At 45.0% G+C, this 16,015-nt stretch overlaps 1 protein-coding gene across 1 annotated transcript in view; it reads left to right on the top strand.

Moving 5' to 3' along the window:
* The window catches only part of ADGRE1 (adhesion G protein-coupled receptor E1), a 51,062-nt gene that overhangs the window by 18,289 nt on the left and 16,758 nt on the right, over window positions 1–16,015 (top strand). The window contains exons 9-15 of the mRNA XM_042782764.1: window positions 122–299; window positions 1,549–1,668; window positions 3,402–3,601; window positions 5,199–5,369; window positions 8,193–8,387; window positions 10,971–11,206; window positions 14,212–14,278. Coding sequence (XP_042638698.1) covers window positions 122–299; window positions 1,549–1,668; window positions 3,402–3,601; window positions 5,199–5,369; window positions 8,193–8,387; window positions 10,971–11,206; window positions 14,212–14,278 — 1,167 coding nt within the window. The remainder of the gene's footprint in view (window positions 1–121; window positions 300–1,548; window positions 1,669–3,401; window positions 3,602–5,198; window positions 5,370–8,192; window positions 8,388–10,970; window positions 11,207–14,211; window positions 14,279–16,015) is intronic.

The following is a 16,015-nucleotide window of genomic DNA, read 5'->3' as shown; positions in this document are numbered from 1 at the left end:
CCTTAGGCACTATGCCACCAGAGCTCCTATATATAACATAGTACAATATAATATGATGCAATGTTATATATAGTGTAAGACAGAAAGAGGGTGAGAGAGAGGAGAATACCTTTCTTTGCAGAGAACTGTTGAGAGTTTCACTCCTTTGCTTGAACAAACATCCACGTGGTCCAACTTCACCAGGGAAGAGAAGTCCACACTGGCCACAGCTGTGCTGGAGAGCGTGGAGAGCACCATACTGGCAGCGTTCCTGAAACCCTCAGAGAACAGCACGCAGATTGTCCAGACTGAAGCCTTAGGTAGGACATACCCTTCATGGTAAGGTCACAAGTGGGTGCTGATCTTGAGGGGTGGCCTTGGCAACATGATTCCCAATGACTTTCTCATCCAATTGTTTCAGAACTTTGAACTCATAGCAAAGCATGTCTAATCATATTAACATCACTGAGTGCTTGGTGAGAGTCCTTGCACTGAGTGCTAAAAGTGTGTCATTGAGTCATTCAACAAATATGCTTGCTATATGCCATGTGTTAAGGTGAGACAGGCATTTTTTGTGTTCATGGACTTCCAGCTTTCTCTTTTGGGACATGGTAGCATTGTACTTCCTGGCTACTTTGGGGTTGGGTGGGATTTTGGTGACTAGTTCAGGCCAACGAATTGCTAGTCAAATGATAGCCAGTGTGAGGCCTTCCAGAATTTTCTTACCTCATGCCATAGTAACTGGCAGTGTTCTAGATCATGGTTGTTCCATCTTCCTGGGTCTCAGAGGGAGGGCAGCACAGAGCAGAGCCCTGATTTGGGACCATGATGGATATAAAACATTAAAAAAAATTACAAAACTTACTGCTCAGTCAACCGCCACTTCTGGTGGTTCCAAGTGTGTCAGTGTTGAAATGTAGAATTTTCCATGGCTGTTTTTCAGATGTGGATTGCCAGGCCTTTCTTCCAAGGTTCCTCTGGGTGGACTTGAACTGCCAATCTTCTGCTTAGTAGTTGAGTGTGTAAATTATGTGCACCACCCAGGGACGACCTAACCAGTTGCCATTGAGTTGATTCCGACTCATGGAGACTCATGTGTGTCAGAATAGAGCTGTTCTGTAGGGTTTTCATGGCATATTTTTCAGAAGTAGATTGCCAAAGATTTCTTCTGAGGTTCCTCTGGATGGACTCAAACTCCCAACCTTCGGGTCAGCAGTCGAGCACTGGTGAACTGTTTGCACTACCCAGGGACTCCTTTTGCTTTGGAAAACCTGTCTAAATTTGGAGTAGCAGGAAGAGCAGGATTTTATTGCTTCCCATCACTGCTGGCTTCAACCATCTGTCTCTATTGCAAACTTCACCTCTGAAGCTCCAAGTGGCTTCCTCATTTGCTTGGTGCTACTGCTCCCCTGTCAGTCATCAGAGTGGTCAAGACCTGCCCCATGATGAGTTGGCCTTTCCATTCTCTCTTTTGCTTACAACTGGGGATGCATAACTGCAATGGACAGGAGCCAAATTCAGGACTCACCTGCTGTGTGTCCTCTACAAACCCCTCCTTTCTCCTTTTAGACATTGAGAGCAAAGTTATCAACGATGAATGCACTGAAGAGAATGTCGCATTTAACTTGCAAGCCAAAGGGGACAGAATGAAGATCAGATGTTCCACCATTGAGGAATCTGACTCCACCGGTACAGACCTGCTCCTAAGGATCCAGGAGAGCAGTTGTAGTGGATCCAATCATTGTTTGCCTCTTAGGTGCCAAGGGGTCCCTCCAGAGGTCTGTGGGAGCCATCAGCTTGGAGACAGTAAAGGAAGGCTTAGGATGGATGGGACTGGGGACAAGTGTAGCACACATCCCCCAGAAAAGGATGGTTGGAACAGAGGTGAGCCTATCACATGTCCCAGTGAAGGATGGATGGGATGGGGCGAGTCTAGCCCATGTCCCAGAGACTTATGGATGGGCCTTGGGGTGAGTCTAGTACATGTTCCCAGTGAGGGATAGATGGACCTTGGAGCAAGTCCAGCACATGTCCCCAGAGAGCACTGACATTTAAAGGCCAGGCATTGAAGGGAAGCCGACCAAAGAGACGAAATAAGAATAATCATAAATGTGGGAGGAGAGTTTATTTCTCAATGCTGAGGTGAATTGTTCCTTAAGAAGACACATTCAGATGTATTTATTTGTTTATTATTTGTGGTAAACATACATGTAATAAAGTATTCATATGTATGCAGCAAAACAGGGGTGGCGGGGTGGCACAGGTGGTTTAGGATTGGCTGCTAGCCTAAGAAAGGCCTGGCAAACTGCCAAGAAAACTCTATGGAATAGTTCTACTCTAACACATGGGTTCACCATGAGTGGAGGGTTGACTCAATGGCAGCCAACAACAATAATGGCAAAACATGTGCCATTTCAACAAGGTTCACATGTACAATTCAGGGTGTTAATTATGTTCATCATGTTGTTCCACCATCACCACGATCCATTTCCAGGTATTTCCATCATCCTTAATAGAAGGAATCTTGTGGCACAGTGGCTAAACATTTGGCTGCTAACTAAAAAGTCAGCAGTTCAAACCCACCAGCTGCTTCAAGGGAGAAAGATGGCAGTCTGTTTCCATAAAGATTACCACTTAGGAAACCCTATGGGGCAGTTCTGCTCTGTCATGTGGAGTTGCTGTGAGTCAGAATTGACTCAGCGGCAATGGGTTTAACAGAAGTTCAGTGTCCCCACAACAAAAAAATGAGCCTGAGCCTGTACCTCACACCATATATAAAAACTAACTAAAATTTATTTTTAAATGTGGCCAAGATTTGTGCAAGTAATGGCACCTCAGGATTTGTGTGTGTGTGTGTGTGTGTGTGTGTTTCTTATTAAGGTCACTGTTTTGGAAATCCAGTGGTACTTCAATCCTCAGAATAGATCAGTGAGGTACATGAGGTGGTAAAGTGTATGTGTGTGTGTACGTGTGTGTCTTGTTGTTAGGTGCTATTGAGTCAATTCCAACTCATAGCGATCCTATGTACAAGAGAAGGAAACACTGCCCAGTCATGCACCACCCTCACAATCCTAGCTATGCTTGGGCTCATTGTTGGAGCCACTGTGTCAGTCCATTTCATAGGGGACCTTCCCATTTTTCAGTCACCCTCCACTTTACCAAGCATGATATCCTTCTCCAGGGAATGGTCCCTTCTGACAACATGACCAAAGTAGGTGAGGTGAAGTCTGGCCATTCTCACTTCCAAGGAGCATTCTGGCTGCACTTCTTCCAGGACAGGTTTGTTAGTTCTTCTGGCAGTCCATGGTGCTTTCAGCATTCTTCGCCAGTACCACAACTCAAAGGCATCAATCGTGTGTGTTGGGACTAGAGTAACCACTTTGCAGATAATTCTGATTTATTTTCCTTTGGGGAACTTGCAGGCACCACTGGGGTGGCTCTTGTCTCCTTTGTGGGCATGGAGTCTGTTTTAGATGAGAGCTACTTCCAAGACCCCCAGGACTCCTTGAGCAACTCCAAGAGGAAACTGAAGCTGAATTCTCGAGTCATTAAGGGCATCATGACTGGAGAGAAGAAAGACGAATTCTCAGATCCAATCATCTACACTTTGGAGAACATACAGGTTTGTAGTAAGCCCTCTGAGCCCCACCTACCTAGAGAACTTCCTGTCCTTCAGTAGGTTTGACTCTTGTTTATCATGGGAACCCACCAAGGCAGCAAGCTTCCACAATGTCTGGGGATGCAAATCCATTCACAAAACCCACCTTTGGATGAGTGACTTCTCTCATTCCCTTTATTTTCTTCATTTGTTTTAATTGTGGTGAATGTGAAGCAGAACATTTTTTGCCATTTCAATATTCTTCACATGTATAACGTAGTGATGTTAATTGTGTTTGTCAGTTTGTGTAACTGATCTTTATCTGTTTCCAAGTCTTTGCATCACTATTGACAGCATGAGCTCTCTTATTTCCACGTAGTGTCTTCCACTCAAGGAAGACCAAGATTAAGTAGGTTCTATTAATTTACGTGGATTCAGGAACAGCTCCTGGTTTAGATATTAGCTATAGCTGTGTCCAGGAGCCCTGGTGGTGTAAGGGTTAAGTAGCTCGGCTGCTGCAAACCTACCCAGTGGTTCTGCAGGAGGAAGAGCTAGTGATCCACTCCCATAAAGATTATAGGAAACCTTATGGGACAGATCTACTCTGTCACATGGCATCACTAGGAGTTGGAATTGACTTGACAGCACCCGACAACAAGCTGTATAAATCACTGGTAGAGATGGCTCTGGAATCCAAGGCATTCCTGCGATTTACTGAAGCTGAAGTAAGCTCTCTGTACTAAGAATCTTCATGCTCTTCTCTCTCAGTATTACTCCTTCACGCTCTCCAGCCAGTTACAGATGACTTTTTTTTCTTAAATTTGTCATTTTCTCATTTCTGTATTTTTTTTTTCTTCCAATTTCTTTTTCTTTTCTGGTAAGTATCATGTAAGCATGTTACAACTAGCATGATGGAATGTTCTGAAGGGTTCCCCATCAGCATGTGTGTTTCTGGGCTAGCATCGTTCCCAGCCCATCTCTTACTCTTCTCTGTTTCGCTCACTGCCCTACAGCAACCCTGATCTTAGTTCAGGAAAAGCATTAACCTCCTTCTTACCCCAGGACATTTGTACATGCCATTTCTTCTGTTGGGAACACCTTGCTTCCACTCCCTCCACCAATGCAACATTTTTCATCTAAATGACTCCTATATATCTTTCATCATGCTTGGTAAAGTAGAGGATCAGCGAAAAAGAAGGCTCTCAATGAGATGGATTGATACAGTGGCTGCAAGAGTGGGCTTAAGCAAAGCAATGATTGTGAGGATGGGGCAGCTCCAGGCAGTGTTTTGTTCTATTGTACATGGGGTTGCCATGAGTCGGAATCGACTCGATCTCACCTAACAACAACACAAACAAAATGTTGAATGAATCAGTGAGCAAATGAATGACTATGCAGAAGGTCTTATCATGCATTGCATAAAAGGAGGAGGTTTACTCTAGCAACTAGGATGTGGGCTGCCTCACCAGAGTGGCCGGCACTTCATATTGGAATATCAGCATTTTCCTCTCTTCCCAGTAGGTCATAGTGCAATCTTCTTGCACCAAATGGGTGTTGAGGTTGGTCACATTAAATCTATTTCAGAGGGAGTCTCTAGTGACTAAGCCCTTTGATTTTTCAGCCAAAGCAGAAGTCTGATAAGCCTATATGTGTTTCGTGGAGCATGGGCACAGAGAGTGGGAGGTGGACACCCTCTGGTTGTGTGGTCCTTGAAGCTTCTGAGACTCATACTGTCTGCAGCTGTAATCGGATGGCGAACCTGGCCATCATCATGGCTTTCGGGGAACTCACGGTCAGTACCAGTGGCCTTGCACTAGCTCCTAAATATCTGACTCTAAATCTAATGGGAAAATAATGACTAACTGTCTACGTGTCCCTCATGGATCTAGGGGTTGTGGGAGGGAGTCATGGGGATAGAAGGGGTGTGTTCCATGCCTTTAATCCTGGGGAATTCATGACACTTATGCATAAAATGAGAAATAATGATTCTAAACAGGTACAGGCACAATCGATCACATATCCTATTTACTCAGCACACACCATGTGTCAGGCTCTGTTTTACATTAGCTTTGGTCCTTAACAAGGAGCCTTTATGTTCAGTTCTGTCAAACTCATTTTATAGAATTGGAGACTGAGGCTCAGTAGCCTGTCTAGTCACGAAGCCAGTGAGTGGTGGAAGTGGGATTCGAACCCAGGTCAGTCTGCCTCCAAAGTTAGTGCTCTTTCCACTAAACCATACAACTGGAGCAAGAGACTGTGCTGTGTGAATGCAAAGGTATTTTGGTAAGAGCTGGGAGTGATCGGGAAGGAGATGGAATAAGACTTGAGTCTTGTTGAATGGCTGGATTCAGTAGAGAAGGAAAACCATTCTCATCAGTGTTGGGTGAGAGTACTTGCCTCTCACTCCAGACCTGAGGTTCAGTTCCCTAGTAGAGAGTCCCTAAATGCTATTTAGAAGACCATATGGCTTAGGACAAGGATCCCTGGTGGCACAATGGTTAAGCACTCAGCTGCTAACCAAAAGGTCAGAGATTTGAACCCACTAGTGGCTGTGGTGGCATAGTGCCTAAGCATCTGACTGCTAACCAAAAGGCTGGCAGTTCAAACCCACCAGCCACTCCTCAGAAGGAATACTGGGCAATCTACTTCCATAGTGATATTGCCTCAGAAACCCAAGGAGGGGTTGCTATGAGTCAAATTGACTTGACGGCAGTGAGTTTTTTTTTTTTTTTTTTTTTTTTTTTTGGTGAATGGCTTCATGGATGAAAAGACCTGGTAATCTACTTCTGTAAAGATTTATGGGCTTGGAAACCTTACAGGACAGTTCTGTTCTGTCCTATAGGGTCACTGTGAGTCAGAATTGATTCTACAGCACACAACAACAATACAACATGGCTTAGGACTTAACAAGAATTAGCTCCAGATCAAGACTGGCCTAGTTTCAAGTCCTACCGCTATCACTTTTTAGCTGTGTGACCTTGGGCAAGTCACTTAACCTCTCTGAGCTCAGCTCAGTTCTCATTTCAGAGATGAGAAAAAAACAAAACAAACCATGGTGATAGTTAGACTTACATAAGGAGCCCTGTTGGCATAGTAGTTAAGTGCTTGGCTGCTAACTGAAAGATCAGTGGTTTGAACCCACCGGCCACTCTGCAGGAGAAAGTTCTGGCAGTCTGCTTCTGAAAAGAGTTAGAGCCTTAGAAACCCTAGGGGGATTTTTCTACTCTGTCCTACAGGGTCACTATGAAAATCGGCAGTGGGTTTATGTTTCTGACACAGTTGTAAACAGTTTAAGTGTTTTCATTCAATCCTCCAAAACAACCTTACTATAAGGTAGTTGTTATTATTATACTTTTTTTTAACAAATGAGGAAACTGAGACACAGAACAATTAAAGTGTCTTGCCTAAACTCATACAGCTACAAACTAGCAGAACTACAGTCCATTTTCCTAACCATTGTGTAACAGTACTACAGACAGGAACCCATGAGATGGTGTTTAGAGTACCTTCAACATAAGACCACATAGACAACAGGCAAATAAATTTAAAAACATAGTAATTATGAATAATGACACAGAGGAAGGACTCAGCTTGCTATATCCCCCTCACAGAATTTGGGGATTCTCTGACTGTCTGCTATCAGTTAGGGCTCAGTGCAAGGAAGAGAAACCACTCCAGGCGTTTCGAGCAGAAAGGGGTTTAACACAAATAATTGAATGTTCACAAAACCACTGAGAAGGATGAAGGAGCTGAAGTTGGGGGCTGCCACTTCAGGGATGTGTTTTGGCTTCAAGATCACCCCTGGAGGCTGGGATACAGAAGCAAGAAACTGCTGTTACCATGTAATTCCCACACTCATGAAATTGGGGACTGGGAAGCTGGAGTAGCCGTGGTTAATCTTTGTCTGCTGGAAACTGCTTGTCTTCCAGTGCCACTGCAATCTACTTCCATAGAGATATTGCCTCAGAAACCCAAGGAAGGGTCACTATGAGTCGAATCCTCTCTTGACAGCAGTGAGTTTTTTTTTTTTTTTTGGTTAATGGCTCCAGGGATGAAAAGACCTGGTAATCTACTTCTGTAAAGATTTACAGCTTTGGAAACCCTATGGGACAGTTCTATTCTGTCCTATAGAGTCACTGTGAGTCAGAATTGACTCTATGGCACACAACAACAATACACCATGGCTTAGGACTTAGGAGAATTAGCTCCAGATCAAGACTGGTCTAGTTTCAAGTCCCACCTCTATCACTTTTTAGCTGAAAAGTGGTGCAGAAAGGTGGTGTCTGACTCTCTGAGGACTTCCAAACCTTCAGAGATGCACCTCATTGGAGAACATAAATTACATCAAGGACCTTAACCCCAGGGAGTTCTGGGAAATGTAGCTGGGAGACATCTTGCCCTTGCAATGAACCAGTTGTGCATAGCATGGGGTGGGCATGGGTGGTGATGGAAGACAGTGGCCAGTGATGGACAATATCCAGTTCACGCTGACTGTCAGAGGGAGAAAAGGCTGTGAGCCCTTTTTGTCCAAGCCAAGGGTCTGGATAATTCTTTTTCCTGCCTGGGGAGACATTGCTCCTGTTGTGAGGCTAACAGCAGATCTCCTTCCTGACAGATGGAGTTTTCCTTGTACGTAATTAGCCATGTGGGCATGATCATCTCCCTGGTGTGCCTTGCCTTGGCCATCGCCACATTCCTGCTGTGCCGTGCCATCCATAACCACCATACCTACCTCCACCTGCACCTCTGTGTGTGCCTGTTCCTGGCCAAGATGCTCTTCCTCACTGCGGTCGACAAGACTGACAACCAGGTCTCACACCCCTTCAGATCTGCCTCCATATCCCACCCAGTCTCACTGTCTCCACATCTGCCTCTGCTCATCCCCACCCAATTCCGTTTGTGCTTGGTCCTGCCTCAGGGCCTTTGCACTTGCTGCCCCTCTGTACATAACACTCAGCTCCTCATCTGGTCAGCTCCTTCTTGTCATAGCTTTCAGTCTAACATCAATTCCTTTATCTAATGTGGTCCCTCTTATTGTCACTCTCTATACCAGTGGTTAAGGAGCCCTGAAGGTACAACTGAAAGGTTGGTGGTTCGGACCCACCCAGTGGTTCTGTGGGAGAAATATCTAGCAATCTGTTCCTGTAAAGATCCTAGCCTTGTGTTCTGGTTACCTAGTACCATTCTAACAGAAATACCACAAACGGAATGGCCTTAACAAACAGGAGTTTGTTCTCTCACAGTTTGGGAGGCTAGAAGTCCAAGTTCAAAGTGCCAGGCTCTAGGGGCTGGGTGAAAGCCCCTCAGCCTTGGGCTTCAGCTCTGCCTCTTGCTCCTGGCCCACTGAAGCTAGAGGCATCTCTTCACTCAGGCAGCTACTGGCTGCTGAGGCTAACAAGCCCAAGGTCTACAAATAAAATGGCCAGTCCCAATGTTACCAAACCACACAGCAGGCCATTAATTCAAGTCCATTGTAAGTCCCAAGGTCGGCAGAGTGTAGAAGCCTGCTGAATAATGACACAGCTACATGCAGGGTCCAAGCATGCCACAAGCTCAAGGCAATTCCCCAAGTCTTCTGCTTATACACAGGAAGAAGACCCTATTCCCTAAGGCAGCTACTCAGCTGCTCACAGTGGGTTCCACCATGGAGTTGATTACTAGTCTCATCATAGGGAATATTGCTACATCCAGCTGCCTAGCCATTCAACCAGGCCCCGCCAAGTTGACAGACAAGCTGAACTACCACACCCTGGAAACCCTACGGGGCAGTTCTACTGTGTCCTTCAGAGTCACTGTGATTCAGAATTGAATCAACGGCACCCAACAGCATACTACTGGTTATCAATAGTGGAGGTGATATTGCCTCCAAGGGACATTTGGCAGTGTCTGGAGATATTTGTGGTTGTCACCATTGGGATGCTGTGATGCTACTGGCATCTAGTGGGTAGAAGCTAGGGATGCTGTTCAACAACCTCCAGTGCACAAGACGTGCCCCGACAACCAAGAATTATCTGGCCCCAAATGTCAACGGTGCCACTGTTGAGAAACTCTGCATTCTCTTGTCATTCTAGTTTGTTTTGTTTTTTCCCAACTGTTATTTGAATGATTGTAAGGTTGGTGCAGGACCGGGCAGTGTTTCCTGCTGTTGTCTGTAGGGTTGGTAGGCATTGGAGCAGATTCAACAACATCTAACAACAATAACAATGACTTATTTGAATCCTGTCAATCCTTTGTTATTTTACTTGTTGAATGTCTACCTCCCCTACTAGACTGTAAGGAGCCCGAGTGGCACAGTGGTTAAGCACTTGGCTGTTAACCAAAGCATTGGTGATTTGAACCCACCAGCAGCTCTGTGGGAGGGAGACTTGGTGACCTGCTCCCATAGAGATTACAGCCTAGAAAAGCCTATGAGGCGGTTCTACTCTGTGACGTGGGACTACCACGAGTTGGGATAGAATTGATGACACACAATAAGCAAACAAACCAGTAGGACTGTGAGTCCTCTGAGGGTAAGAACTGTAGCCAGTTCACTCCCTGTGAGGTTGCCAGACACATATAGGGTTTCCCAAAAGGAGTGCCGTTGGCATTTTACATGGGAATGATCATTTTTTCTAATATAAAACTGCCTGTCCTCACTGTAGAATGCTTAGCTTGAGAACTAAATGCTTGTAGCTCCTCCTTGCTCATCATTTTGGCCAGAGGTCAGTAAACTTTTCCTGTAAAGATCCAGATAGTAAATGTGTTTGGCTTTGGGGACCATGCAGTCTCTGCCTCAACTACTCCACTCTGCCATTGTACAGAGAAAGCACCATAGACAAGACATAAATGGGTGTGGTCATGTGCCAATAAAACTTTATTTACATAAACAATCAGGTGGCCCATGGGCGGAAGTTTGCTGATCCACATATCTCCAAACAAGAAGCCCTGGTGACGCTATGATTAAGCAGTAGGCTGCTAACCAAAAGGTTGGTGGTTTGAACCCACCCAGCACTTGTGTGGGAGAAAAGACCTGGTGATCTGCTGCCTAAAAGACTGCAGCCCAGGGAATCCCCTATAAGGCAGGTCTGCTCCATCACATGGGGTTGTTATGAGTTGGAATTGATGGCACACAACAACAACCTATCTCTAAACATCCCCTGAAGTAAAGCTTTGCCCCATAACACTGAAACTCACTTGTTCTGGGTGACTTCAGGGCCAGGCCATTGCAGGTGGTAGGCTACCCTTTCAAAGGGATGGTGCCACCTATGGTGAAGAAGTCTTGTGTTTCTATAAATATTTGTGGAGTGAATGAATGGCCACGTTTGAGGAGCACCAGTTCTCATCCTCTTCTCTCCACTCCCCTGGACCTGCCCCCTGGGGTGGGGTCCTGAGTGTGCATGCTTGTGCTCCCCAGATTGGCTGCGCCATCATTGCCGGCATCCTGCACTACCTCTTCCTCGCCTGCTTCTTCTGGATGCTGGTGGAAGCCCTGATGCTTTTCCTCATGGTCAGGAACCTGAAGGTGGTCAACTACTTCGGCACTCGCAACATCAAGATGCTGCACCTCTGTGCCTTTGGCTACGGGCTCCCAGCACTGGTGGTGGTCATTTCTGCCAGTGCACAGCCACAGGGCTATGGGACACAAAATCGGTGAGAGATGTCCCTTTCCTTGAAGATGCTTTTGTAGAGTTGATGTTGATAATTATATGAACAAGACAAAAGAAAGAACAGTTGCACTAGTCATAGCTACCATATACTGAGCTCTGACTTTATGTACCATTGGTCTTGGGCCCGTCATGTATAGAAGCATAGGTTGTGTAATGCACAAGTCCAGGGGATACTACTTACACTGTAGTATAGGCAAATGAAAGGAGCCCTGGTAGTGCAGTGGTTAAGCACTTGGCTGCTAACTGAAAGGTCAGCTGTTCAAACCCACCAGGTCCTCCATGGGAGAAAGATGAGGCAGTCTGCTTCCATAAAGATTTACAACCTTGGAAACCCTATGGGACAATTCTACTCTATCCTACAGGGCTGCTATGAGTCAGAATCAACTTGACAGCCATGAGTTTGGTTTTGGTTTTATAGGTGAATAAAGTCCCTGGGTGGTGCAAATGGTTTGTGCTGGACTACTAACCTAAAGGTTGGTGGTTCAAGCCCACCAGCCATGAAAGAAAGCCCTGACAGTCATCCAAGGCAACCCTAAGGAGCAGTTCTTCTCTAACATGTGGGGACACCATGAGTTGGAATCAACTCTATAGCTAAGGATTTGGTTTCTGGTTCCTCAGGCAGAGGTACAGATGCTGGGAGTTGGAAGCTGACCAGCATTTACTGAAGTGGCTAGTCCTGCAGGGACATGGACAGCATTCACTCCATGATGCCTTGTTATCACGCTATTATTCAAGACTCCCACTCCAGAGAGAGAACATGTCTGGTGGCCTAACTCAATTCTTTTCATTCTCTTGTGGGGGCAAAACACACTTCTGCTGGGGAAAATGTGGGGAGCTTTAGTGAACATGGCAGAATGGTTGCTGGGTGGTGAAAACAACAAATATCTACTAGAGACATTCTAGAAAAAGGCAATGACTTCCTCCCTCCCACCCTCCCTTCTTTCTTCCCCTCCCTCCCTCTTTCCTTCCCCCTCCCTCCTCCCTTCCCCTCTTCCTCCCCCTCCCCTCTTCCCTCCCTCCTTCCCTCCCTTCCCCCTCCCTCTCTACCCTCTTCCCTTCCTCCCTCCCTCCCTCCCTTTCTTCCTCCTCCTCTGTCTCTCCCTCTATGCTTGTTCTCTTTCCCTCTCTCCTTTCCAAAAAGTAACTACAAAATGTCTGGTCCATGCCAAGACATGCTTTTGTGCTAGGTGTGGGTATGCAGAGATGAACAGGACATCCAAGGTCCAAATTCCTACACAACTCATTGTCTAGTCGGGGAAGACAGATAATTTCCAGGTAAAGAACTGAACAAGATAATTTATATCGTGTTGTTGTTAGCTGCTGCCAAGTCGACTTCACCTCATGGCGAGCTCATACACAATAGAACAGAATATTGCCCGGTCCTGAATCATCATCACCACAGTCACCAGCAGGTTTGAGTCTGTCATTGTGGCTACTGTAACATTTCACATCTCTAAGGGTCTCCCTTGCCCTGGCTGGCCCTCTACTTCACCAAACATGATCTCCTCCAGTGATTGATCCCTCCTGTGACATGTCCAAGACCAACAAGTTGGACAATGTTCTATTGTGATCCATAGGGCTCTCGTTGGCTGATTTTCAGAAGTAGATCACCAGGCTTTTCTTCCTAATCTATCTTAGTCTAGAAGCTTCGCTGAAACCTGTCTACCACAGGTGCCACTGCTGGGATTTGAAATACTGGTGGCATAGCTTCCAGCATCACAGGAACATGCAAGCCACCACAGTGTGACACTATCAGGTAGATGATAGTGATCTGTTGCTAGTTACTGTTGAGTTGATTCTGACTCGTGACAACTTTGTGTGTGCAGAGTAGATGTTGTTATGTGCCGTCGAGTCAGACCTGACTCATAGCGACCCCTCTTTGGGTTTCCGAGGCAATATCACTACGGAAGTAGATTGCCCAACCTTCCTTCCGAGGAGTGGCTGGTGGTTTGAATTGCCAGCCTTCTGGTCAGCAGTCAAATGCCATAGGCACTATGCTATCAATAGATAGATGTTATTTGAAAGAAAAAAATGAACCCTGATAAAGAGGCACTTGGAGTGTGGACAGGATAGTTTAGCTAGGGATAATTAATACTGGTTTCTTGGAGGAGGTAACATTTGAGCTGAGTTTGAATGAGGGCTTTCAGTGGAGTGTTTTGGATAGAGGAAAAGGGATTACAATGACTACTGATTGAAGACAGGATTAATCTAAGACATTGGGTAAGCATTTCAGATATATTTGCCCAGAAAGAATGTCTGCAAGAGGATGCACTATATCCCAAAGGAAATCGAAATGTAACCTGTCCCATTCTGAGACTTTTCTGACTCATATTTTTAAAATAATTTACATTTCTGTTTGAAAATATGCACAGCAGAACATACAATTCAACAATTTCTTGTTGAATTAAATAATTTCTACATGTACAATTAATTCAGTGACATTGATGATGTTCTTCAAGTTGAATGCAACCATTCTCACCTTCCCCCACATGCTCCCCACATTTCCCCCAGCAGAAATGTGTTTTACCCCCACAAGAGAATGAGAAGAATTGAGTTAGGCCACCAGACACATTCTCTCTCTGGAGTGGGAGTCTTGAATAATAGCGTGATAACAAGGCATCATGGAGTGAATGCTGTCCATGTCCCTGCAGGACTAGCCACTTCAGTAAATGCTGGTCAGCTTCCAACTCCCATTGTTCCTTCTCTCATCAAATGCTTTGCCCCCTAAGCATCTCATCTAACCTTTCAAGTTGCTACTGTCAATTTTACCCCATAGAGATAGTTCTTAAAAGAGCACAAACTGCTCAAGGGAGATATTTTTCCCTAATTAAGGTCAACTTCCATTTGGTTGAAGAAAAGTTCAGGGGATGTATTTGTCTGAATCTCACCCCCCAATATTCCCCTCCATTAGTGATTCTGTTAGGGGCACGAGTAACTGTCGGGTCATGACTTTGGGTCAACACTGACTCTTCCTGTCTCTTTCAATAGATGCTGGCTGAATATAGAGACGGGGTTCATCTGGAGTTTCTTGGGGCCAGTTTGCACAATCATAATGGTAAGGAAATTGCTTGGTGGAGTGAGTTCTGGAGGACCAAGGAGACTCAAGGGATGAGGGAGGGCAGGGGAGGTGTATACCAAAATGCAAACATCACTGGAAGGAACAGTTAACAATTTGTGCATATGTGTGTGTTTAGGGAAAGTTTATAGAACAAATTTGTTTTCCATTCAAAATATTCATACACAATTTGTTTTGTGACATTGAATTAAGTCCCCACTATGTAAAAGCACTCTTCCTACTACTTCCCTGTTTCCCATTTCTTTTTGTCCTTCTTTTCTATACCTTCTTGCCTTCTTAGCTTTATCCCTGGGCAAATTCTGCCCTTTTGATATCATGTGGTTGGTTGTTCTCAGTGTGGTACTGTTCACCTAATAGGTCTGTTTGTCATTTGGCTGAAAGATGAAGCCATGGGGGTTAGTTCAGTGTCTTGGCGGTTCCATCATTTTCTGTCAGACCAATGTGCCTGGTCATTTTTATTATTTTGAATTATGTTCCACATTTTTCTCCCACTATATCTGGAACCTATTGTGATACTTTTCAGAGCAGTCAGCAGTGGTAGCCAGGCACCCTCTAGTTCTTCTGATCTCAGGGTTGTGGAGGCTGGAGTTCACATGATCCGTTAGTCCTTCAGGCTAATTGTTTCCTTGTGTGTTTGATTTTCCTCACTCTTCTTTGCTCTGGATGGGAAGAGGCCAATTTTTGTCCATTAGATGGCTGCTCACAAGCTTTTAAGACCCTAGCTGCTATTTACCAAACCAGGATGTAGAACACTGTCTTTGTGGACTATTGTTGTTAGGTGCCATTGAGTCAGCTCTGACTCATAGCCACACAACCTACAACAGAAAGAAACACCGCCTGGTCCTGTGCCAGCTTCACAATCCTTGCTATACCTGAACCCATCGTTGCAACCACGGTGTCAATCCATCTCATTGAGGGCCTTCTCCTTTTTCGTTGACCCTCCACTTTACCAAGCATGACATCCTTCTCCAGGGAATGGTCCCTTCTGACAATATGACCAAAGTAGGTGTGATGAAGTCTGGCCATTCTTGCTTCCAAGGAGCATTCCAGCTGCACTTCTTCCAGAATAGATTTGTTGTTCTTCTGACAGTCCATGGTACTTTCAGTATTCTTTGCCAACACCACATCTCAAAAGTACCAACTCTTCTTCAGTGTTCTTTATTCATTGTCCAGCTATGAGTCAGGTCTGACTCGATGGCACATAACAACAAGCTTTCATATGCATATGAGGCAATTGAAAATACCATGGCTTGGGTTAGGTGCATCTTAACCTTCAAAGAGATATCTTTGCTCTTCAGCACTTTAAAGAGGTCTTTTCCAGCAGGTTTTCCCAGTGCAATATGTTGTCTGATGTCTTGACTGATGCTTCCATTGGTGTTGATTGTAGAATCAAGTAATATGAAGTCCTTGACAACTTCAGTCTTTTCTCCATTTATCATGATGCTGCTTATTGGTCTAGTTGTGAGGATTTGCATTTTCTTTATTTGAGGTGTAATCCAAACTGCAGACTGTAGTCTACAATCTTCATCAGTAAGTGTTTCAAGTCATCCTCACTTTCAGGAAGCAAAGTTGTGTCATCTGCATATCACAGGTTGTTAATGAATCTCCTCCAATCCTGTTGCCACACTCTTCTTCATATAGTCCAGCTTCTCAGATTTATTTGCTCACATGTTGTTGTTGTTGTTAAGTGCCGTCGAGTCGTTTCTGACTCATAAC

This window comes from Orycteropus afer, unplaced genomic scaffold (genome assembly GCF_000298275.1).
Source record: "Orycteropus afer afer isolate SDZICR_OR568_19922 unplaced genomic scaffold, OryAfe1.0 scaffold00461, whole genome shotgun sequence".
NCBI lineage: Eukaryota > Metazoa > Chordata > Mammalia > Tubulidentata > Orycteropodidae > Orycteropus > Orycteropus afer.
This window is presented reverse-complemented; position numbering and strand designations above follow the sequence as displayed.